The sequence below is a fragment of the Ornithorhynchus anatinus genome, chromosome X2 (genome assembly GCF_004115215.2).
Source record: "Ornithorhynchus anatinus isolate Pmale09 chromosome X2, mOrnAna1.pri.v4, whole genome shotgun sequence".
Taxonomy (NCBI): Eukaryota; Metazoa; Chordata; class Mammalia; order Monotremata; family Ornithorhynchidae; genus Ornithorhynchus; species Ornithorhynchus anatinus.
The window spans coordinates 9,760,399-9,785,362 of record NC_041750.1 but is presented as its reverse complement, the minus strand read 5'-3'; the positions used below and the strand labels follow the sequence as shown (position 1 = coordinate 9,785,362).

The window sequence follows — 24,964 nt, the reverse complement described above, 5'->3', positions numbered from 1 at the left end:
TCAAGGCTAAGAATACAATCTAGGAGTTTGGACTTTCTGCTAGTGTTTTAACCACTAGAACCTCCCTCCCTCCTGCCCCCTCGCCCCAACTTCCCTCAGCCCCCGGAGTCAGAGGCACCTTCATTTCCTTTCAGACTTATGGTTCTTCAATTGGAGCTTGACCTTGGAAACTCACATTCAATTCCACTTTACTGTATATTTTTTGTCATGGAAATAAAAGACAAAAGCAAAGGTTTTTCTGCATATTGACTTTAACATTTTCAAAGGAATTTTCCTCTCAGTATTCTTTACATTTAAGAACTACATATAACAATATAAATTACATGACAAAGTAGCATCCAGTAGTGTCTTTGAGGTTCGCAAAATTATCAGATCAATCAATCAATAGTATTTATTGAGTGCCTGTACTAAGCGCTTGGGAGTATAAACATTCAGAAGCGTGATTTAGCCAACATTTGATTTTTAGAACAGCACAGATATGGCAACTCTGAAATGAGTTGAAATGGCAGGAAAAAACAGCAGAATGGACAACCTCAGTAATGTCAGAAATCCCTACCAAAGGCATTTATGGGCATCCAGGCAGCCCACAGTAATAAGGCAAAGACAAATACAGGTTCACCAGGACTGTATCACATACCACAGCAAAATCTCTTGAGTTGCATGTACTTTCAATCTTTCAAAATCCCCAAAAATACAAACACCTACAAGTCTATTTCATGTGAATTTTTCAGAAGTAAAATGGATGAGCCCAGTTCTTTTGTGGTATTATGGGAGGTATCTGGTTCAGAGCTTGAAAGCATTTCTTTATTTGGAAATCATATTTTTTTTAATCTATTTTTCTACTTAAAACTAATCAGTTGAGTTCTGATATCTGATGATCAGACAATTCTCCTACAACTTCAAACTTTTCTCAAAATGGGTAAACTGTTGCAAACAGCATAGTGGATCTGGGGGACATTTAAAGCCCGGTTTTCTACATGAACACAATGACAAATAAGACTAGCTCAAAAATCCCTCCAGAAAAAGCATCTCTGTTCTGCAGTTAGATTATGTCTTTCCCTGAGGGACAATTGCTCTACTGATTTAATAGGTCAAAATACAGACCACAGTATAAAGAGGGAAACCACTACCAATTCCTGACAATTGAAAATTTGTCATTAAGGTCTGCTAAACCTTACCTTAGAAAACCTTAACTGTTCCTCTCCCCCAACAGCTCAGCCCATATTAGCATTATGCCATTCAATTCCAACAGCAGAACAGCAAGCCTGGTGATTTACTCCATAAACTGGTGAAAAACATCTCTCATTCTTGGTTAAGTGTAAGGTGAAACGATTTATCAGGGTTTAAAATATGCCATAATAGTGGTTGTCAAAATGTAGCTGAGGGGGTCTCTGCAAACAGATGGGGCATCTAAAGAAGGCATATGTAACAGCCCAGTGTTTTGGTGAAATCACCGTGCAAGGTCTCTTGTAATATTATCTAGGTTTCCATTCCCTTGGTCTATGCAAATGTACCTGATGTTTCAGAACTTTGCAATATAGGTATGTATGCCTCACCTAGAAAATGAATAAATAAATAAAATGCTCCTTTCTGAATTCTAAAGTAACTGACAGGACCCAAAACAGTCTGCCTTCTCCCTAGATGACAAAACATCTTCTACATCATTTGTCAACCACTTCTAAAGTTTCCTTAGGATTAATTTTCCCCCTCCAACTCCATCTCTTGGTTGTAACCTTTGCCAACTTCCTGACCCTCTTTTCCCAAATGCCAGCTAAATATAGGGCAGGGCAGGTATTTAAATTTTAATTTCAAAATAAATCAAAGTTCCTCACATTGATCAGGACCATGCCTATCATTAATGAAATTTTCTCTAATCAGACCTAATTTCATTAACTTAAAAATTCCCTTGGAATTGCAAATACATAATGAGCAAGGCACATTATCAGAACAGTTCCTTTTTGAGGATGCAAAGGTGACCAAAACAACCTGTCTGTTGTCCAAAAGTCCTCAAGGAGATTTTTAAAGCAGTATACAGAAACAGACAATGCATTTGAAAATATTACTTTCCGCATTTCAAGTTAAATAAGATCCATTTTGCTTTAAACAAAAAGTTAAACAGAGAATTCAATAATTATATATGGTACACAGTGTCTTGTATTTTCCCCTTCCTCCCCGCTCCAAAATTCCAAAATAAAATAGATCACATCAATAAAGAAAACATTTAACTTTTCCCCCAATCACGTGAAATGCTGACAGACAAGGGTTGAACAAAAATGAAGTAAAAAGACATCATTTTGTTTTCCTTTGCAAAGGCACAGAACTGTAATATGACAAGAAAACAAACAGGCGGCCCTTCTGATCACTTAAAAGGCACTTTGGGGGTCAAGTTGGGGAAATCATTTTTCCCTATAAAAATGCCAATTTTACCACAGATGCCTGCATCTTATACACATTTCTATTCAGGAGGAAGAGTAATCCCGAAATGTGCTCTAGAAAAAGGTTTATTGCAACGTTCTTGGGCAGTGGCAAGCATTGAAGATGGAGGAAGAGTCAAAAGGATCACACTGAACTCATAGCTCTACAACAGTGGAAAAAGGTGGAAGGAAATAAACATCCCATTTCAGCAGGCTGGACTCATTCTAAGTTTGCTGAACACTCACGTCAGTGAATCAGGGAAGGCTTTTGACAAGAGTGGAAGCAGGAAATGGAGAAGGGTTGAACTCCTGTTGTTTGTGGAAGGATTGAATTCCCAGTGTTTGTAGATAAACTAGATTGATTTCCTGGTTTGAAGCCAGATGCATGGCTCTGCTCTTGCCATAAGCTTCCCCTTCCAAGAAAACTATGTAATTTTTTCATCCAGTAGATTAGCATAACAGTATAAGAAATCTGGGCTGCCCCTGCCCACGAGGGTGATATTTTAGCTGCAATTTAAAGGACAGAGAGTCCATGGTCAATGGAACGCTCTCTCGCCAAGGCAGAAACAGAGACCTCCAGTGCTAGCTTCCCTCCTATCTCATCTGGGGGCTAAACTCATACTTGGGTGGGAAACAACTAGGACTTTTGCCTCTGTGGCTTAGGGGACCCCAGAGGTGGTGGGGATGGGGGGCAGAGGGGGAGAAAATAGGCCGGGGGTGCAGCTTGGGAGCATTGCCCTGAATTCTCCCAGGGGTCCCAAGCCCCTTTCCTAACAACAGAAATAGGAGGAGCCTCCATGGGCAGATGCTTTGTTGGAGGCGAATCTCATTACACTAAAGTAACTGCAAGATGTGTCTCTGTCTGCCTCTCTGTTTCTTCCCTTCTCCCATTGCCTCCGTTTTTAAACAAGCTAGTTGCCAAACCTCAGTTGCAAGACCACAAGTGAAAATGAATCATGCCAGAGGGAGTGAAAAAGATAAACGCTGTTGAGGAATGCTGAAACTCTGAGACCTCGTGCTTAGTTCTAATACTTCACAAGGAGTTGCCTGCAGGGAAATCCAGTGCTACTGTCATAAGCAACTAAATGGAGGATCACCCTTCCTGACCCCACCCAAAGAGGAGAGAGTGGCAGGAAGAGAATTTTGGATTCAAGACATCTTTACTGGCTAAAAGATAGATTTTTTTTTTTCTTTAGGCCTTCACTGTTCCTGCTGTATGACAAGAAAGCACGACGGGTGAAGCGGTGAGGTTGAAAGTTCAAGTTGTTATCTAGCAGGCACAGCTGCTTGCCTGGGGAGGTGGGGTCTCGCTGAGGGAGGGGCTTTTGTTGTTGCTGACGATCGTGGAGTTGGCATCCAGGCTCTCATTCATCTTCTCGCATATAATGTCCACCAGGCGCTCAAAAACCTGCTTCACATTGATATTATCCTTGGCACTGGCTTCAAAAAATTCAAAACCTGGGATAGAGAAAGGAAAAGTTAGTCCATAGATTTGGTTTTAGGGATATAAGTGGGAAAGACAGGTCTTTAACTCCCATTTAATCCCCGTTCAGTCACTTATCTGCCTTGTGACCTTGGGCAAGTCGCTTCACTTCTCTGTGCCTCAGTTTCTTCATTTGTTAAATGAGGATTAAATCCTACTCCCTCCTACTTAGATAGTGAGCCCCATATGGGACAGGGACCGTGTCCAACCTGGTTATCTTGCATCTACCTCGGTATTTAGTAAAACGCTTGGCCCACAGTAAGTGCTTAATATCATAGTTATTAAATACCATAATTATTTTACAGATGAAGAAACAGAGGTACAGAGAAGTGAATTGACTTTCCAAGGTCACACAGCAAGTAAGTAAGTGGCGATCTCCAATGAAGAAACCTTCAAATACACAATGGGCTGGTCCTGCTATTTTCACCCGTCTTGGGATGGGATAGTAAGGCACTATCCATCCTAGAGCCAGTGGTGGGAATGGAGAGGGCTGACTCTTGTCAAGACTGAGTTACGTGTTCTGTATCCTCCCCACCCACATTATTTCCACTGTTGCCTGTGACCCATCTGGCTTAGGCAACCAAGACAGTATTTAGCTGTGAAATTCCCAAATGAGAAAGTCATTCAAAGACTGGAAGAGCACTGCTCCCAATCACTTCTGTAACTGGGGGACCCGAACAGCCCTCACCCAGATCATCAGCAAGTCGCTTTCCATCCTCAGTGGGGACCACCCGCTCATCTTCCAGGTCACACTTATTCCCAATGAGAATCACCTGGGCGTTATCCCAGGAGTAAGTCTTTATCTGTGTTGCCCTAAGGGAGAGAACACAGAAATCAGTGCATAGTTATTGCCGTTTTACTCTTATCAGTCTATCCGTCAATAGTATTTATTGAGCACTTACTGTATTAAGTGCTTGGGAGGCTACAATATAACAATATAACAGATACATTCCCTGCCCATAATGAGCTTATAGTCTAAAGGGGAAGACAGACATTAATATAAATAAATTACAGATATGTACTTAAGTGCTGCGGGGCTGGGAAGGGGGATGAATAAAGGGAGCAAGTCAGGGTGATGTAGAAGGAAGTAGGAGACGAGGAAAGGAGGGCTTAGTCAGGGAAGGCCTCACGGAGGAGATGTGCCTTCAGTAAGGCTTTCGAGGGGGAGAGGGTAATTGTCTGATGGATATGAGGAGGAAGGACGTTTGAGGCCAGAGGCGGGACGTGGGCGAGAGGTCAGTGGTGAGATAGACGAGATCAGGAGACAGTGAGGTTAGAATTAGAAGAGTGAAGTGTGTGGGCTGGTTAGTAACAGGAGAGTAGCGAGGTGAGATAGGAGGAGGCAAGGTGATTGAGTGCTTTAAAGCTAATGGTGAGGAGTTTCTGTTTGCTGAGGAGGTGGATGGGCAATGACTGGAGTTTTCTGAAGAGTGGGAAAACATGGCCTGAACATTTCTGTAGAAAAATGATCAGGGCAGCAGAGTGTAGTATGGACTGGAGTGGGGAAGAGACAGGAGGTAGGGAGGTCAGCAAAGAGGCTGATACACTAATCAAGGCGGGATAGGATAAGTGATTGGATTAACATGGTAGCGGTTTGGATGGAGAGGAAAGGGTGGATTTAGTAACTTTGTGAAGGTTGAACTGACAGGATTTAGTGATGGGTTTAATATGTGCGTTGAATGAAAGAGAGCAGTCAAGGATAACACCGAGGTTATGGACTTGTGAGACCAGCAGGATTGTGATGCTGACTACAGTGATGGGAAAGTCAGGGGGAGGACAAGGTTTGGATGGGAAGATAAGGAGTTCTGTTTTAGACATATTAAGTTTGAGGTGAGGGGAGGACATCCGAATAGAGATGTCTTGAAGGCCAGAGGAAATGCGAGACTGCAGAGGGGGAAAGAGATCATAGCTGGAGATGTAGATTTGGATATCACCCACATAGAGGTGGTAGTTGAAGCCACAGGAGCGAATGAGTTCTCCAAGGGAGGGGTGGAGATGGAGAATAGAAGGAGACCCAGAACTGAACCTTGAGAGAAACCCACAGTTAGGGGATGGAAGGCAGAGGAGAAGCCTGTGAAAGAGCCTGAGAATGAGCAGCCAGAGAGATAGGAGGAGAACCAGGAGAGGACAGTGTCAGTGAAGCCGAGGTTGGATAATGTTTCCAGGAAAGGGGGTGCCTGACAGCATTGAGGGCAGCTGAGGGGTCGGGGAGGATTAGGATGGAGTAGTGGCCGTTGGATCTGTCAAGCAGGAGATCATTGGTGACCTTTGAGAGGACAGTTTCTGTGGAGTGAAGGGGACAGAAGCCAGATTGGAGGGGGTCAAGAAGAGAATTGGAGGAGAGGAAATAGAAACAGTGGGTGTAAACAACTCGCTTGAAGAGTTTGGAGACGAATGGTAGGAGAGAGATGGGGCGATAACTGGAGGGAGCTGGGGGATCGAGGGAGGGTTTTTTTAGGATAGCGAAGACATGAGCATGTTTGAAAGCAGTGGGGAAGAAACCACTGGAGAGTGAACAGTGAAGATGGCAGGGCAGTTAGGGAGGGAAGAAGGGAGGAGGCAAGCGTTTTGATAAAGCCCAAAGGAATGGGGTCGGTTGTGCAGGTGGAGGGGGTGGATTTTGAGAAAAGGCAGGATATCTCCTCTAGAGATACTGCTGGGAAAGAGGGGATTGTTGAAGGGGTTGGGGGAGGGACTGGGGAGAGGCAGGGGAGATTTTAGGGAGATCATGCCCGATAGTGTCAATTTTCTCAATAAAGTAGGTGGCCAAGTCATTAGGGGCCAGGGATGGGGGAGGTGGGGGAACTGGGGGTTTGAGGAGGGAGTTAAATGCCTGGAGGAACTGAAGAGGGCAATGGGCATACTCTTATGCCACCAGGGGGCAGGTTGGGTAAGGCACGGTGCCCTGGCAGGACCCATCCTGACCAGTTTTTCACCCTGGATGTACAGAAAATGGTTTGCACGTTTTAAAGTTAGAACTGTGATGATCCCTTCAAATTAGCAACAGTTATGGTCTTGAACTTCAAGGCTCTCCTCATCTTACCCACCTGCTCTCTTTGCCCACTACTCTCCAGCTTGCCCCCTTCACTCCTCCCAAGCCAACCTTCTAACTGGACCTCACTCTTGCCTCTTCCACCTCTGATCCCTCGCCCAGGCTGTTCCCCAAGCCTGGAATTCTCTCTACCTCTTCCCCCAATTCTGAAAGATTCCCCGAATCCCCATATTTGCAGCATGCCCAAGTGGACAGAGCCTGGGCCTGGAAGTCAGAGGACCGGGGTTCTAATACCAGCTCTGCCACATACCTCCTGTATTACCTTGGGCAAGACACTTAACTTCTCTGTGCCTCAGCTCCCTCATCTGCAAATGAGGATTCAATTCCTGTTCTCCCTCCTACTTAGACTGGGAGCCCCATGTGGGACCTGATGATTTTGTATCTACCTCAGCACTTAGTATAGTGCTTGGCACATAGTAAGCGCTCAACAAATAGCACAATTATTACAATTATTATTATACTTTAAGCCCTCCTAAAATCTCACCTCCTCCAAGCCTCCCCAGTTAATTCCCGACACCCTGAGTCACGTAACCCAATACCACAGCTAGCACTTATGTATTTATTTATATTCATCCACAGCACTTGTATGTCCATATGGTTATTCAACTGAATATGCAATGTATTTATTCTGATGACTCTGACATTGTTTTTGTGTCTGTTTCCTCATTAAAGTGTAAGCTCCCTGTCAGAGGGGTACATGTCAGTTCTTTCTGCTGTACATTTTCCCAAGCACTCAGTATAGTGCATCACACCCAGGGGTTGCCCAATAAATACCATCACTATTACCACTGAACTCTCAAGCCGGAGAGCAGAAGACCTGCAGTGAGGGGAATCGAGCCCCAGCCTCTCGCTAAATAAAGTCACTGGCCTCGTGGGATCCCGAGGAAGGCCTAGAACTGAATTACCTCACGTCTCTCTCCCTTCAGCTCCCCTTATCCGAGCTGCCCCTTCCCCCTATTTATCTTCCTACCCCATTCTGGAGGATGACCCCAGTGGGTTTGGAGAACCTGACATGGCTCAGGATAACCAGGCCCAGGAAGTAGAGCTGAGCTGACAGGAGTCAATTCTACAGATGGTGGGAAAGTAGTCTCACCAGTCCTGGACGGCACTGAAAGATTCCTGGTTGGAAATGTCATACATCAGCAAGAAGCCCATGGCCCCTCGGTAGTACGCCGTGGTGATAGTCCGGTAACGCTCCTGTCCTGCGGTATCCTTCGAAACACAGACACCAAAAGTTAGATGAGCCAGATGGGTATCTAGTCCTATGCCACCTTAAGGGGAAACCCTCCACCAGTCTACCAGGCTTCAGACTGGCCAAATGATCCACCCCAGAATCAGCCCATAAGGTGTCCCATTTGCCATCGAGGGCAAGCAGCCTATTCCTAGAGGTTTCCAATTTGGGAGCACTAAGCAGGCTGAAACCAGCCTCTGCCAGACCGACCAGGGAGGCATTTCAGACCTCATGGGATTTCAGTTCTGTAGTTTGCTTTTCCAAGGAGAAAGGGACTGGGCCAGGTGGACAGAGGAGCACCGCTTTCCTTTCTCGGATTTTTATTTGAGGCGGTGGGGAACCGGACCAGAAAGTGCAGTCGATACGTTGGAATAGCTGTCCAGAAAGGTTGCCTCAGGAGAGCCAGGCACTAGCAATGGGATGGCTTTCCAGTCACAAAATGAAGGGGAAAATTTCCAAAGGGCCATTAGTGTGTCTACCACTCCTGGGTTTTAAAATTTTATTACAGGGAAATAAGGCCTCTTCTGCACTTAAACGCTTAAACACACACACACACACACACACACTCTCTCTCTCTCTCTCTCTCACTCCTGAAGCCAGAGAAATCAGGCAACCTCTTAACAGCTTGACGCCCACAGCCCTGCTATTAAAGCAGACTTATGTCAAAAGCCTTGGATGCGCTCTGTGTTGCCGTGGTAACTGCTCCACACTCCATCTCTGGTCTACACTTAGCAGGCCTGGAGACGGCATAAGAGAAAGACAAGGGCAGGGTAGCAACCCACTTGTGACTTCTAGCTGAGCTCGTGTGGCTCCTGACCCTCGCTGGCCTGTTCCCTGGCCATGCTTAAGGGAGGAGCTGCCAGCCAGAGAATATGACAAGTTCTTATCCAGAGCACCCCTGAGCAGGGGCGATGCCACTCTCTCTTCTCCAATTACAAGTCATTCAACAGTGTAAACATCCCCAAATTGGTTGTAGTTGCCAACAAGTGGCAATGGGGAACAGGGATGCCAACTTGGAAAAGAGCAGCAACTGGGGACGGCGGGGTGGGGAGAGGCGAGAAGAATACAGAGCATCGAAAGACGAAGGAGGAAAAGAGTATCAGTTCCCCTCCTCCCCGAGTAGATTGTATAAACTCCTCGAAGCCGGGGAACATGTCTATCAACTCTATTGCATTGTTCTCTTCCAAGTGTTTAGGACAGTGCTCTGCACCCTGTAAGTGCTCAATAAATACCGTTGATTGATTAGGGAGAGAAGGAGAAAAAAAGAGAAAGGGAGTTAGAGTGGGAGGGAGAAAAGGGAGAATGGATGGGGACAAGGGACTCACTGCTGCTGTTCCAATTTTTTCCCCCACTCACGGGGCTCCAGAGCCAGAGCCTGTCTCTCCCTCTAGACTGTAAGCTCACTGTGGATAGGGACTGTGTTCGTTTATTGTTATATTGTACTCTCCCAAGTGCTTAATACAGTGCTCTGCACACAGTAAGTGCTCAATAAATACGACCGACTGAATGACCTAGGGGACGAGGCGGGGGGCAGAGCTCTGGGGCTGTGGCTCTGGTTTAAAGGCCAGGGCCCGCCGCTGCCACCGTGTGAGCAACATCGGAGCCAGAGCCGGAGCCTTCTGCTACTTGAACGGCGGGGGCCACGGGCCAGCAGCAAGGAGCCGGAAGCCGCTGGAGTTGAGGCCTCATGGGCTCCACGGCTGGAGCTCTGACCTCCACAGCGTCCTCGGAGGATCCCCCAGTTGCCTGGGAGGACCAAGGATGAGGTGGGTGGGTGGCTCACCCTCACTGGGGCCCAGGGGTAAGAGCCTCTGGCCCTCAGGAAGTGTAGGGAGGGGGAAAAAAGAGGCAATGATGGTGTCCTGCCTAAGAGGTGGCATCTACCCACAAAAGCTAGTCTCCACTTTCCAGTGGCCCCTTTCCAGAGGTTGAGAAGCAGGGTGATCTAGTGGAAAGAGCACAGGCCTGGGAGTCAGAGGAACTGGATTCCAATCCTGCCTCTGCCAATTGCTTGCTTGGGTGACCCTGGGCAAGTCACTTCACTTCTCTGTGCCTCAGTTCCCTCAACTGTAAAATGGGGATTAAATACCTGTTCTCCCTCCTACTGAGACTGTGAGCCCCACATGGGACAGGGACCGTGTCCAATCTAATTAATTTGCATTTATGCCAGCAGTTAGTTTGAAGTGCTTAACAAATACCATTAAAAAAAACAAAACAGCATGGCTAGTGGAAAGAGCACAGGCTTGGGAGTCAGAGGAGTTGGATTCTAATCCCAGCTCTGGCACTTGCTTGCTGTGTAACCTCGAGCAAGTCACTTCACCTCTCTGTGTCTCAGTTTCCTCATCTGTAAAATGGGGAGTCAACATCTGTTCTCCCTCCTACTTAGCAGCGTGGCTCAGTGGAAAGAGCCTGGGCTTTGGAGTCAGAGGTCACGAGTTCGACTCCCGGCTCTGCCACTTATCAGCTGTGTGACTGTGGGCAAGTCACTTAACTTCTCTGTGCCTCAGTTACCTCATCTGTAAAATGGGGATTAACTGTGAGCCACATGTGGGACAAGCTGATTACCCTGTATCTACCCCAGCGCTTAGAACAGTGCTCTGCACATAGTAAGTGCTTAACAAATACCAACATTATTATTATTATGTGGGATCTGATGATCTTGTATCCACACCAGTGCTTAGAACAGTGCTTGACACATAGTAAGTGCTTAAGAAATACTACAGTTATTATTATGACTTTTAGCTCCTGGGATGGAGAAGCCAACGGCTTTGTCTCCAGTGAGCCAAGGACCCCTCCGTCCCCCAAGGGAGCTGGTGCCAATCTTGGGAGGGAGCCACTCTTCACCTGCAGGCAGGTTTACCAACCTCTAGTGGGGACAAATTCCACTTGCCTTCCACCTGCTGTTAACAAGGGTTTCTTCTGGTTCGGTGGCAGCTGTGTTAGGCATGCTGGGAATGTGTCACCAAACCCAATTCTAAAATTCCATCTTTCTTCTTTGGTGACAGGTCATTTTAATAGGGTATATACCCTGAAATCGTTCATTTGGTCACCGAGTGACCCTAGGGAAGGGCTGCTCTGGGCCCACAGGCAGGTTCTGCAGCTGAACTCAGCAAGACAGGACTGGAGAATCCCAGCTGAACACGCCTGAAACCAGCAGCAGTTGTTGACTCACTTGAGCTTCGTTCCCAGGTTCGGCAGTTAGTTATGGCATGGATGATGCCGATGGGAATACACTGTCACCAATCAGAAAACAGGGAGGGAAGATGTGGGGAAGAGGTGCACAGGCTCATCTCCCCTTCCTTGATAAACAGTGATCTCCCCCCCTCGAACAGTGATCTCCCCCGCTCCAACAGTGATCTCCCCTGCTGCCCCCTCCAAGAGGTGCAAGGTGATCCAAGGGAGATGGGATGGTGAGGTGTAGGAAGGGGCAGGGAGATGGAGGCGTGGCATGACCTGAACTACCACATTGTTGGGCCAGAATTTGCCCCGACCAAGACTAGACATGGTGAACAGGGCACCCTCGTTGTATAAAGGGCCCGGCCTAGGTTTTCAGTCACATAGAGGAGACATTGGAGAGAGGCCAGTAGGAATTCTCTGCTAGAGAAGCAGCATGGTCTTGTGGAAAAAGCACAGGCCCGGGAGTCAGAGGCCCTGGGTTCTAATCCCAGCACCACCACTTGTCTGCTGTGTGACCCTGGGCAAGACATTTAACTTCTCTGTGCATCTGTAAAATGGGAATTAAAGACCCGTTCTCACTTCCCCTTAGACTGGGAGCCCCATGGAGGATAGGGAACTGTGTCTAATCTGACTGCATCGCATCTACCTCACTAGTAACAGTGCTTGGCACATAGTAACTGCATAAACATTACTAAGGACCAATTTGGCTTTATGTTCTCCAGTAAGAATAGGAGAAGTAGCCCCAGATCAATTAACCAATCAGTGGAATTTATTGAGCGCTTCCTGTGTGCAGAGCACTGTACTAAGCACTTGGGAGAGTACAATATAATGGAGTTGGTGGACCCCCTCCCTGCCCACAATGAACTTACAGTCTTAAGGGGAGACAGGCATTGATATAAGTAAATTATGTATTATTCCAGATCTCAGAGAAGGGTGGGAAAGAGCATAAAATGATCCGTCTCAGGAATTAAATTGGCAAGAGTCTACCAAGACCTCCATTCCAGCCCCCATTCTGCTGGGCTTGGGGAGAAAGGCTGGGAACGGGTCTAGGTCAAGAAAGGTGGCAGAATAACAGGGTAACACCTGCGTTCACTTCTTTGAATATCGCCCAAGATGGCCTACTTGATCATGAGCATGATGGAAAAAGCAGAAAACATCGCCAGAGAGTAGAGCCCTTCTCCGGCTGTGGAAAGGCAGAAGGGGATGAACCACCAAGCCTGCCAACTTTCCATTTGGAGCCCAGGGGTGGCGTGCCCTTGGGGCAGCGCTTCTGGGGACCAAGAGGGTGGGAAAGGAGTCAGAGAGCAGGGGAGGGAAAAAGAAGGGGAGGGAGGAAAGGGGAGGGAGGGAGGGGGAGGAAGAGGAAGGAAAAGGTACTCACTGGTGCTTCTCCTCCTCTTCCTCCTCCACTGCTGCTTTGGGGTTCTTCGCCGGGCCGGGTGCGGGTGGCTCCCCCTGCCCCCGCCTGGTCCTCCTGGCCCTCCCAGGCTGCTCGGGCCTCTGCCTGGTCCGAGGTGGGGACGGTGCTCGGGGGCAGTTGCAGTGCAGGCTCCCCAGGGGGTGGCATGCGTGCTGCCTTGCCATGCAGCCTTCTGGCCGAGTGGGCCAGCTGTCGCTGCTACAAACCCTGGCCCGGGGTGGTGGAGGTACCCATGTGGGCCTGCTGGGGCTCCAAGGGATGCAACCCCACTATAACCCTCCAACTGCTTGGACAGAGGTGCGGTGGGCGGATGGCCCCTCCTCGTGAGGCCCCGGGGCAGGGGCGGAGGAAGCCATCCGGGCCCAGCCCTGGGTGAGGACCTGAGAAGTGGGGACATCGTTCTCTTCCTTCTCCTGGCCACTAGGGGGCAGATGTGGCGTCGCCATCTTGGCTTCCCCACTGGTTCCCCTCCCGCTTCAAGGGGTGAGGTGGGGATGGAGGGGGCTAGCTATAACTGCCCACTGAGCCCAAAAAGCTTCACCCTCTTGCTTCCAAGCCTTTGCTCCACCACGGAGCTAGCACCTATGGCCTGCATCCTTCCCTCTGTCCCCCAACTGCCCCCCAGAAAGCATGATGGCTCTGATACTGCCACGCCAATATAGGCAGAAGACCCAGGAACTCAAAGTAAACCAGGCATGTGACGCCACCACCCCCCAACCAGAACAAGTGAGGCCAGAACAGGCTTGGCCAGGCCTTGCCTAAGCCCCAGATTCTTGGCCCTTACAGGGCTCTATTACTTGGTCTCTGACTCTTCCAGAATGTGTGAAAACCAGGAAAGCCATCTAGGGGTCTTCTTAGGAGTTAAGAAAATGATCCTGGAAGTGGGGGCAGGTGCCATGGGCACCGATTTCTAATTTGGGCTGTGGGGACGAGGGGGGTCAGAGCCGGGTGGCCGGGGGGAAGTGGGCAAACGAATGCTAATGGCATCATTGGTGCTCCCTGCCTCTGCCCCACCAAGTTACGCTACCCAGCATGCTCCCTGTCCTGTTCCCAAGCCCTTGCCCCCTCGCCTTACAAATATGCTCCCTCTCTTGCCACCGAAAAGCCCCTAGATAACTCAGTAACCCCACCACATATAGACTCAGCGAGAAAGTAGTTAAGGGCAGTAGAGTCCTGTATGGGCTGGGTAATAGCCTGCAGGCCCAAACCAGTGGGGTCAGATCCAGTCGGCATAGAGCTGGACGTTTATAAAGTAGCTTAGCCCCGGAGATCCTAACTAGGACAAAGATCTCTGAAATCGTAACAGACTTGACCCTGGGTGAAGTCCTAATAGGAATGAAATTCAGGTGATGGAGAGAGGTTCTGGCCTTGTCTTTTGCCTTCCTTGATTTATCCATTAAAATCAAGGATAGGTTCAACTCGCTTGACTAATGTGGGTTGGGAGGGGGAAGGGAGAAAAGGGAGAGAGAGCAGTGGAGGAAAGGGGTAGGGATGAAAGCCAGGCACCCAGCTTGCAACTAGGGTCTCACTGAAAGAAAAAAAAAAAAGTATTTTTATGGGGGGAGGAGGGGGAGGTTGTGAGCCCCACCGGCCGCCTTCCCAGCTGTGGAAACAGTGTCGAAACATTTTCTGATTGGTGAGTCACCCGGACGTCAACAGCCGGCCTCCCGTGTCCCTGGAAGAGCCATTGAGCAGAACCACTTGGCTCAGCCATCTGGTTACCATGGTGACCCAGAGCTCTAAGGAGGTGAATGGAACCTGGAAACCTTGAATGACCACGCCAGCTGTCACCAAGAAGCAGCTGTGGTGGCCAGGAACCCTGATTGCCTTGTTTGCTGAGCCCCAAGGAGAGCCTGGCCTCAGCTGCAACAGATCACAGATCATCAGAACCTCACAACACCCACTCCCACCCCTGCCCCTGGGGAATTGCTCTGAGGGGTTTAGCAAAGGGGAGTTCCTTCCGCCTTAAGTACTCTCCCCAGTGCTTAGTACAGTGCTGTGCACATTGGAAGCACTCAAATACCACTGACTGACTTTAGCACCCTTGCAGTAGGCAACTCCAAATCCAGGTACAGAAAAGAGCAAGATGATCAGAGGGTGAAGCTTCCAGATGAGAAGAGAACAAAAGGGTCAAGATTTCACTCTGGAAAGACACAGGATGAAGGAGACAAGATTGAGGTTTGCGAAACCATCATCAGCATAATTGTGGTGTTTAAGCACTTACTATGTGTCACGCACTGTACTAAGTGCTGGGGGAGAACCCATGGGGACCTGAGTTCTAATCTTGGCTCTGCCACTTGTCTGCTGTGTGACCTAGGGCAAGTCACTTCACTTCTTGGGCCTCAATTACCTCATCTGTAAAATGGGGTTAGGGACTGTGTCCAACCTGATTAGACTGTATCCACCCCAGCGCTTAGAACAGTGCTTGACACATAATAAGCACTTAACAAATACCATTATTTATATAAAATAATCAGATCAGACACAGGTTTTTATTGCCCATTTTACAGATGATACAATTGAGGCCTAGAGAAGTTAAGAGACTTACCCAAGGTCACCCAGCATACAATAATAATAATAATAATGATGGTACTTGTTAAATGCTTACTATGTGCCAAGCACTGTTCTAAGCACTGGGGTAGATACAAAGTAATTAGTTGGCTCACGTGGGGCTCACAGTCTTAATCCCCATTTTACAGATGAGGTAACAGACACAGAGAAGTTAAGTGACCTGCCCAAAGTCACACAGCTGACAAGTACCAGAGCCAGGATTAGAGCCCAAATCCTCTGACCTCTAAGCCAGTGCTCTTTCCACTAGACCATGCTGCTTCTCCTGAAAGAGATGGATTAGGCATTATTCTTTTTCCCCAAATCCCACCACAGCACTGACTGAAACTTGACAGAGTAACATTAAAACCAAACAGAAGGACCTACTTCTTCACCCGGCAGATGGAAATTGTTTCCACAGGAAGTTGTGAAAGCAGACAAGATGGACAGGTTTGAGAAGGGGGTGGAAATGTTCATGGGCAAGCAATCCATTCTGGGCTCCTAAAGGGAAAGTTAGGGATGTAGAAGGGAAGGTGAGGCGTGATAGGTAGTCCATCTATAACTCTGACACTGTTCTTCCCCAGCATCCAGGAATGCTATCAGAGTCAGTATTCTGGGCTGGATGAACTGTGGATCGGACTCAGGCTTAGATCCCAAATCCCAGAGCTGTGGACCAACCCGAGGCAGAAATGGTCTGATCCAATCTCCGGTATGGACTCCCTGGGTAATTCCACCTCACATCAGAACGGGGCATTTGGGAGAAGCTGCCAGCCTGTGAGGTGAGATCGTTGGCAATATCTCCCCCTATAGACTGTCAGCTCTTCGTAGGGATCATGCCTACCAACTCCATTCTACCCCAAGCACCTAGTACAGTTCTCGGCACACGGTAGATGCTCAACAAATGCTGTTGATTGATTGAGTGGGGTCAGAGCTCTTGGTGCACCATGCCAAAGCAAAATCCCTGTCACCAAACCCCACCAAGGTCAGCTGAAGTGAAGCGGGAGGAGGTAAAGGGTCCACAAAGTCGCCTGGGCAGAGGGGATTCCCCAGACTACAGCAGGCACAGGCCTCCCTTGGCAGAATTTCTGGATAATTCCAGCATTTGCTCTCCTTTTGAGCCTCCTCTCACTGCTCCCTTCCCATCCCCGATGCCTCGGCCTGGCTCCCCCATCCTGAGCTCTCCAGCCTCCAACAGCACCATCTCTCTAAAGTCCCCACCTGTCCTAGGGCTCTACTTCCCCCCAACAGTTGCCACCTTGACTCAGCTCCAGATGACCAATTAGGTCCAAATGAGGCCATTTCTTCAGAACTGAAACCCAAAAGTGTCACTTGAAGCTTCTCCATGGCAAGCCAATTCTAGAGCTTGTTTTACAGCTCGAGTGAAAAGCTCATCCCAACTAAGATGTACAGGCCCCAGAATTCTTCAAATCTCCTCTCATCCAACCTATGCTAACCCAGATGGACGAGACTGTTTTGCAGTCTAGAGGTCGCTTTGGCTAGTCACACTAACATCCCCCGATGAATTTCAACAGCTCCTCCCTTCCAATGAGCCCAGCGCTCAAATCATCGGAAAGCCTCTTCTTCTCCAGCCCTCCCATGGCAACCTCATTCCCCAGAAGGAACACGGCTTCGAAGCTGGCATTTTCTATCCTTCCCACATGTAACATGCCTGGAATTGGGGGTGAATGTTCTAAGGATCTGCTGCCCCTGTACCCATATATGTGATAACATACATCTCTCTCTCTCACACACACACACACAGACACACATGCACACAGATATGGTGCTCAAATCCCAGAGATTGGCCTTGGTGTGACAGGGGAGGAAGGGAAAGGTGGAGGGGAGACAGCAATATCCTTACTACTCCCCTTGGTTATCCGCTGGAGGACCTCTCAAACTCACCCAGATCTGCAACTTGACCCGCTTCTCATTCCGGTAGACAGTTTTGACCTTGAAGTCGATGCCCACCGTGCTGACAAAGGCTGAGGTGAAGGAGTCATCTGCGTAGCGGAAAAGGAAGGACGTCTTCCCCACACTGCTGTTGCCAATGATGAGCAGCTTGAACATGTAGTCAAAGTTTTGATCCGCGGCATCTTTCTGGGGGTGGTGGGCATCGTTGGCAGAGGCCATCTGTGGTGAGGAAGGGGCAGGGGTTCTTCAGTCCATTAAGGGACTGAGACTACAGAGAGCACATGGGCGTGCACACACCCGCATACACTTTCTCTCACAGCCCCAAGCAATCAAGGGTATTTATTGAGCACTCACTGTGTACTAAGATCCCCTGCTCCATTTATTTATTCATTCATTCAATTGTATTTATTGCACAGTAAGTGCTCAATAAATACGATTGAATGAATGAATGAATTTATTGAGCTTACTATGTACAGAGCACTGTACTAAGCACTGGAGAAAGTACAGTACAACAATAAACAGTACCATTCCCTGCCCACAACGAGCTCACAGTCTAGAGGGGGGAAAACAGACATTGGTACAAATAAATAAAATTACAGATATGTAGAAGAGTGCTTTGGGGGCGGGAGGGGGGGAAGAGCAAAGGGAACAAGTCAGGGTGATGCAGAAGGGAGTAGGAGATGAGGAAAAGTGGGGCTTAGTCTGGGAAGGCCTCTTGGAGGAGATGTGCCTTCAGTAAGTCTTTGAAGGCGGGGGTGGGGGTAGGGGGAGAGTAATTGTCGGTCTGATTAGAGGAGGGAGGATGTTCCAGGCCAGAAGCAGGACGTGGGCTAGGGGTTGGGTGGCGAGATAGGCGAGATCGAGGCACAGTGAGAAGGTTAGCTCTAGAGGGGCAAAGTGTGCAGGCTAGGTTGTAGGAGAGAAGCGAGGTGAGGTAGGAGGGGGCAAAGTGATGTTGTGCTTTAAAGTCAATAGAGAGGAGTTTTTGTTTGATACGGAGGTGGACGGACAACCACGGGAGGTTTTTGAGGAGCGGGGTGACGTGTTCAGAACGTTTTTGTAGAAAAATGATGCAGGCAGCAGAGTGAAGTATGGACTGGAGTGGGGAGAGACAGGAGGCTGGGAGGTCAACAAGGAGGCTAATGCAGTAATCCAGGAGAGATAGGATGTGTAGCAGCGTGGCTCAGTGGAAAGAGCCCGGGCTTGGGAGTCAGAGGTCGTGAGTTCTAATTCCGGCTCCGCCACTTGTCAGCTGTGTGACCTTGGGCAAGTCCCTTAACTTCTCTGTGCCTCAGTTACCTCATCTGGAAAATGGGGATTAAGACTGTGAGCCCCACGTGGGACAACCTGATTACCTTGTATCTTCCAAGCACTTAGAACAGTGCTTGGCACATAGTAAGCACTTAAAAAATACCAAAATTATTAAATTATTATGAGTGATTGTATTAATATGGTAGCAGTATGGGTGGAGAGGAAAGGGCGGATGTTCCAGGCCCATGCCGCAACTCCCAAGCCTATCTTGGAGAGTGCTTTCCATGGGTGGGATGGTAACTGCATCCTAGCAGGACTCCTGGCAACCCCGGTCGCCTCTGCTAGCGTCTTCTGCTCTGACCAACCCACCCCAATGTCTTTCTCGGAGAACTGCTAGGAAGTGCTGCAAGCAGAACTCTGGCCCTGAGGGTGGGGGTGGGCCTGCAGCTCAGTCAAGGATTAGCCAGAGATCCAGGGACTAGGGGGAGGCCTGAGGAGGCAGGGTTTGGTGGAAGAGAGTCAGGGATGGCAGGGACCATCATCTGCTGCTCTGAGTCATCTCTGCCTCCAGCCAGCCCAGGCCATACAGGAAAGTGGGAAAGTGGCAGCGCTTGCCACCGGACCCTGTGGTATTGACTTTGGCAGCTTGTGCTTGCCCACAGCTGCATTGCAGGCTGGGCGCCTTCCCAGTCCTTTTCCCTCTCCATTCTCTGATTCCTGCAACCTCCCAAAGAAGAAAATGCTTCCAAGATTTAACTCCCTCTTCCCCCTCCCCATCCTCTCCCCGGGACACTGGGGACAACAAGCAAAACCCCTGCCTAATATCCTGAAATTCTCAACCCAGGGCTTGTTCGCTTTCATCCAGTCCTGCCTACCAGCAGGATGACACTAAAACCATCCCAGACTTGTAACATTCTCCCCTGATCCAAAAGAGGGAAATGGGTGACTGACCCCAAAAGTCTTCCAAGAAAGGGGCTCCCGTGGCTTTGCGGGAAAGGCCCACCAGTGGTTTTTGATTGGGAGAAAGTGACTGAAGGAAAGCTGGGAATCTGCTAATGCCTTCCAGCTGAACTGCTCCTACAGACAGCAGGAAACATCTGATGGACTTTCCGTTTGGAGAAGTGGATGAGGGCAAATAACCCCCTAGAATGCCAGTTAAATCAAGAGGGGTGTCAAGGTGGCCCCGGAGCCCTAAAGTCAAGCCTGGGTGGAAGCCCACCTGCCTGCCATACCTCCCAGGTGATGAAAGAGGTGGACACCTTCAAAAGAAAGCATCCAGCTGCTCCACCCATCTCCCCAGCTCCTAGTAGAAGCCAATATCACACTGGAATAATCAATGCTGAATCCCTGCTCCGCTCTTAACCCAACTTCCCAGCTGGTCCCACTGAAGTCAAGGGAAGGAGGAAGGAGGCGAGCAATGGAGAGGAAGAGGCAACATAATGAGATCCCCATGAGGGGAGAGGAATCCCCACGCTTGGCCACCTTGAAACAAAAGACAGTGGGAAGCCAGTTCACAGGATTTGGGTCTCCTGAGCCACCTGAGGCTTCCAGATCACTGACATCAGCAGAAGAGCAGAGGATGGAGCCAAAACTCTTCCCGAATAAATTGCTGGAAACCCAGAGAGGCCCCTCCCCCCAGGACTAGGGCTTCAAGGGTAGACACCTCTGTTTGCTAAAAGGGCTGTGTCCTGATTAGAGGGACTTCTCTCTCTCCCCTCTTCCTGTCTCCCTCCCCTTGGGTCAAGAGACAAACACTTAGCTGGCCCCCTACTTCTCCACCCTTGGGCAACAAGGTCAGAAAGCTCATCCTGGACAAATAGATAAAGAGGGGAGGAGAAAAAAAAAAAAAACGGGAAAGTCCTGGGATAGATTAGAGCAGAAGATCTAGGGGCCATATTTTGAAAGACCACCCTCTCATATTGCAGGTATCCTAATGGGTACATTCCCTGACATTCCCTGCCCACGATGAGCTCACAGTCTAGAAGGGAGGTGCAGCCCTGCTGTTGGCTCAGTGGAAAGAGAACAATGCTCTGGAAACCAGATCTGATATCCTAGTCCAGTTCCGCTTAGGCAGAGAGCGCACATGCACTTCACTATGTGTTGCACTCCTGCCCATCTACTCTCTCATCACACTCCATGCCCCAGTGGGAACGGGACTGGCAGGGATGGGATAGTGCGGTTGGAGCCGCACAGGCCACTAGGACTAGAATCAACTCCTCTGCCCAGGCTCATCCGTCATCCTTGATGGGAGACTCCAGGAGTCTCCACCATTATCAGTTTGGTGTAGCCCTGCGGATGGGGAGGGGTCCATACTGAAGAGAGCTGGTTGGGAGGGTGGGCAGAAGAGGGAAGAACAACAACATTCTGCTTCTGTGCTTCACTCCAGAAAAACCTTGCTGGGGCAGGAGGAAACATTTAACTTCCAGGCTTCTTCCAATTTTGTTTCTAAGGTTTCCCCCCAGTGACCTTGCCATTCTGGGAACAGAATAGGAGAATGAGCTATGTTGTTCTCAGAAGCGAAGGAATGGGGGAGTTTAGGAGTCAGGGCTCACAGGCTCTCTTTTCAGTTCTACCTCGGCTCTATGAAAAGTTATATGCTGTCCCCTCTGTCTCTCAGTGCCTTAGTTTCTCCATTGGCTTTAAAAACTGTATTGGTCCCATTTTCCTGACTCTCAAAGGAAGCTGGTGAGGCTTATGAGAAGCTGGCTTCCTCAACCTTCTGCTGTCCTCGCTTGAAAGGGAAGGGAATAGACCTTGAGGGAAGGAAGGTTGGGAGGCAGCCAAACTTCAGATATTCCCCCCTCCCCCCCAGTAAAAAAACTGAAACCCACAGACTGAATTGAGCCATTAGTGGAGTTTTACCCCCACCCCCACCCCATTACCCCACCTCCCTACACACATGACTGTCACGGTAACCCTGGCACTTCCTCTCTTCCACTCTCCGTGAAAATATTTGGGAATCGTTCTTGGAAACTTTCTCTTTTTAAATTCAAGGAAGGGACAGGCATTTCCGTTCCTCCTGCCTGCTGCCCTGCCCTCTTTCACACCAATCCTGAGCCCTGCCACCCTCACAACTCCTGGCTCTCTGGCCCCAGCTCCAATCCGGCAGAACGAGTTTTTTCGGGGGGAAGGGAAGACTAGAACGTTTCCAATCTATTTGTCTTGTCCCCTGCAGTATACTTTGTGGGATGAGGAGCTGGAGGGATCTGTAACCCTGTCAGGAATGCAGACTGGCCATGTCAGAGAAGACCTGGACTCACTTGCCACAAACCGGGGACTTTGGCAGCTCCTCATTCAGCAACCCAGGGCACTGGATCTGAAGTTGCCCTACTCACTCAGGGTAGACCAACCTGACGCAGGTTCATCAGCCCAAGCAGAGAGTGGCTTGAGTTTCCCCCTGGAAGCTTCTGGCTCCAGCCTTGATCGCCTTAGGTCTGGGGTGGTGAAGTGGTGAGGAGCTGTGGGTGTTTGCCAGGTGGTAAAGACCACCGGGATCCCAGGCCAGCAAAGGAGATGTCCTTTTGTCTCCGTCCCTGCTTCCCCTCACCCTCCCCTGCTGCGGGTTCTGGCTGAGTTTCTGATCTGATTGTGGCCACAGTCAGCAGTTAAAGGAGCTAAGGAGGGAGCTGAGGGGGAGGTAAGGGAAGAGAGAGTACGGGGAGGGACTACCCCCAAAAAGCAGCTTGGCTATTACCTAGAACCACTAGCGTTTCAGGGGCCAGGAGGGTTCCACAGTTCCGATCCCCCTTCACTTCCACCTCCCATTCTGGGTCAGCTCTGCCCTGGGCCTAGCCTAACCTAGGCATCCCCATTAGGGCGCTGGTGGATATGGTGGAGAGGAGGAATTAGTCCCAAGGAGGGGGACCTGGAAACCCAGGGACGACGACTGGGGTAGAAATAGGGGAGAATTCCCAAGAACCCTCCCATCCCCGTTCCCCAAGGACGTCCATCCCTCCACGGGAATGGAGGGAGGGGGCTCACTGCTGCTCCTACCTCCCTCGGCCCCCACCCAAATCCACCCTGCCAGCTTTTCGCCACCTTGCTTCTGGCCCAGAGGGCAGCCAGGTCTTCCAGGTTCGGGAACCAGGGTTGGGGAAGTAGGTTTCGGGTCGGCTGGAGGGATGGGGGGGGGGGGGGGGTCCCTGCAGATCGGGCAGAGTCGCTCCCTATCCACCACGCCACCTCCCATATGTTAGAACTTCCTGTCTCTCGGCCACCCCTCCACCTCAGCACGGTTTGAACCCAGTGACTTCCCCCCATACACCCGTCTGTCCGACCCCCTCCTCGCCCCTTTCTTCGTTCCAGTGCCTCCCACTCCCTCCCCCAGGCCTCCCCCCAGGGTTTTGAGCCCTTAAACTCAATAAGGAGCAGCCGTTCCTTCCTGCCCCGCTCCCTCCCCGGTTGGCCAGCCAACGCGGTCGGATAGGCACATCTTCGTCTGGCTGGAGTGGGTATCTGAGTCTAGGAGCTTTCCCCCCCGCCACCCGCGAATGCCCCCGTCCCGAGCCAGAAGCTCCCTCTCCCGCACTTCTCCTGTCCCCTCCCCGGCACCCAGGCTTCCCAGCCGGCACCAGCTCCCTCCAAAAGGGGACGGGAAAGTTGAGCGAGGCTGGCGATCCTTCACTGAAAGCGGCGCTTTACCTCGCAAGAGGGGCTACGGGGCTGTCCGGGGTCGTCTGTCCTGGCGGGGTTCGCGGGACTCGCTGCCCGGTCCGGCTCCGGCTCCGACGCTCACCTCCGGGATCCGGGGTCTGTGCACATCAGCTCCGCCCAAGCCTGGGAGGAGGAGGAGGAGGGAAAGAGGAGGAGGAGGAGGAGGAAGGAGGGCTAAGAAGGGAGTGTCCGCCCACCCCCAAGGTTCTCCGCCCCCCAACCTCAGCTGGGAGGGACGGCGGAACCGGGCGACTGAACCGCACGCAACGCTCTTTCCCCCTTCCCCCCAACGGAGAGGATCCGCCAGCCCCTATCGGACCTCGTTTTCTCCACCTTTGAAGGAAGAAGAAGTTGGGGGGCGGGGGAAAAGTGCCCCAGGGACTTCACCGCTCCGACAATAATGATTATGGTCTTTGTTCGCCGCTTATTAGGTGCCAAGGGCTGGCACAGTCCCTAATGTTAATAATAATGTTGGTATTTGTTAAGCGCTTACTATGTGCAGAGCTCTGTTCTAAGCGCTGGGGTAGACACGGGGGAATCACGTTGTCCCACGTGGGGCTCACAGTCTTAATCCCCATTTTACAGATGAGGGAACTGAGGCACAGAGAAGTTAAGTGACTTGCCCACAGTCACACAGCTGACAATTGGCAGAGCTGGGATTTGAACCCCTGACCTCGGACTCCAAAGCCCATGCTCTTTCCACTGAGCCACGCTGCTTCCCACCCGGGCCAGTCCCTGCTCCACCCGGGGCTCACAGCCTGCGGGGGAGGGAGAACAGGTACTTGATCCCCCTTTTACAGATGAGGAGGCACAGAGAAGTCAAGGGTTTTGCCCGAGGTCACACAGCAGCCAAATGGCAGAGATGGGATTAGAGCCCAGGTCTCCTGACTCCCAGTCCAGCGCACTCCTTCTGGCCCAGAAGATGGAGGCCAGCACGGGACCGACTAGGAAACACGCAGGAACCCTGGGGAGGAGGTTTCATTTGATTTAACGTTGTTATTTTAGATTCTTCCTGCCCACTTGGACACACCCTGTTCAGGCATATTTATTGAGTACTTACTGTGTGCAAAGCACTGTACTAGCCTGAGAGACCTTTCCCTCCCTCCTAAGGCTCCCAGGAACAACACCATGGTCCATTTTCTACCACCATTTTCCTCCCTTGGCTCAGAGGCCTGCAGTCATGGTGTTATCCTTGACTCCAGCTTTTCAGCTTTCACGTTCTTGGATTACCCTGGGAATATTGTAGTGGCCTCTTCGCTAGACTCCTAGCCTCCAACCTCTCCCCCTTAAGGCTATACTACACGTTGCCATCTGAAATGCTGTTCTGGACACCAAGTCTTCCATTACCTTTCACGCCAAGCAGAAACTCCTAACCATTGACTTCAAGGCTCTCGACGGACTCTCCCGACCTTGCCTATCAGCTCTCTTTGTCTGTTTCTCCCAAGCTCACGGTCTAACTGTACTTTACTCAGACCCTCTCACCTTTGACCCCCTTGGTCATGCTATTCCACCTATCTGGAACTCCTGTCCCCCTCAAATCCACCGGACCCACAGCCCTGTCTATCTTCAAATCCCACTTCCTTCAGAATTCCCCTGATTAATGTTTCTTCTCTGGTCAGATCCTCTCAACTATCACCTCAGCATTTTTGCTCTCACAACCACCTGTAGCACTTCTCTACATATCGACTTACCCAGTCTACTTTTTAAGCACTTTCTCATTTTATTTGCCATTTATTTGGTGTCTGTCTCTCCTGCTACACCGTAAACTCCTTGAGGATATGGTCTGTGTCTTCTAACCCTCGCAAATTATTCTCCTGCAGTGCTC

General features: G+C 50.0%; 1 protein-coding gene across 2 annotated transcripts; it reads right to left on the bottom strand.

Annotated features, from left to right (window-relative positions):
* Positions 1-233: 233 nt before the first annotated feature.
* On the bottom strand, positions 234-23,273 carry RAB3D (RAB3D, member RAS oncogene family). Of its 2 annotated transcripts, none has more exons than XM_029053051.2 (5): positions 23,128-23,273; positions 17,227-17,454; positions 8,043-8,161; positions 4,586-4,710; positions 234-3,872 (listed from the first exon to the last, which is right to left on the bottom strand). In XM_029053051.2, exons 2-5 carry the CDS (start codon positions 17,452-17,454, stop codon positions 3,685-3,687), a joined length of 660 nt encoding a protein of 219 aa, XP_028908884.1. In that variant the 5' UTR covers positions 23,128-23,273; the 3' UTR covers positions 234-3,684. The 2 variants fall into 2 exon arrangements, with proteins under 2 accessions (XP_028908884.1, XP_028908885.1); XM_029053052.1 differs by lacking the exon at positions 23,128-23,273 and adding an exon at positions 12,739-14,305 and having other exon boundaries at positions 17,227-17,296.
* Between the last annotated feature and the right edge of the window lie 1,691 nt (positions 23,274-24,964).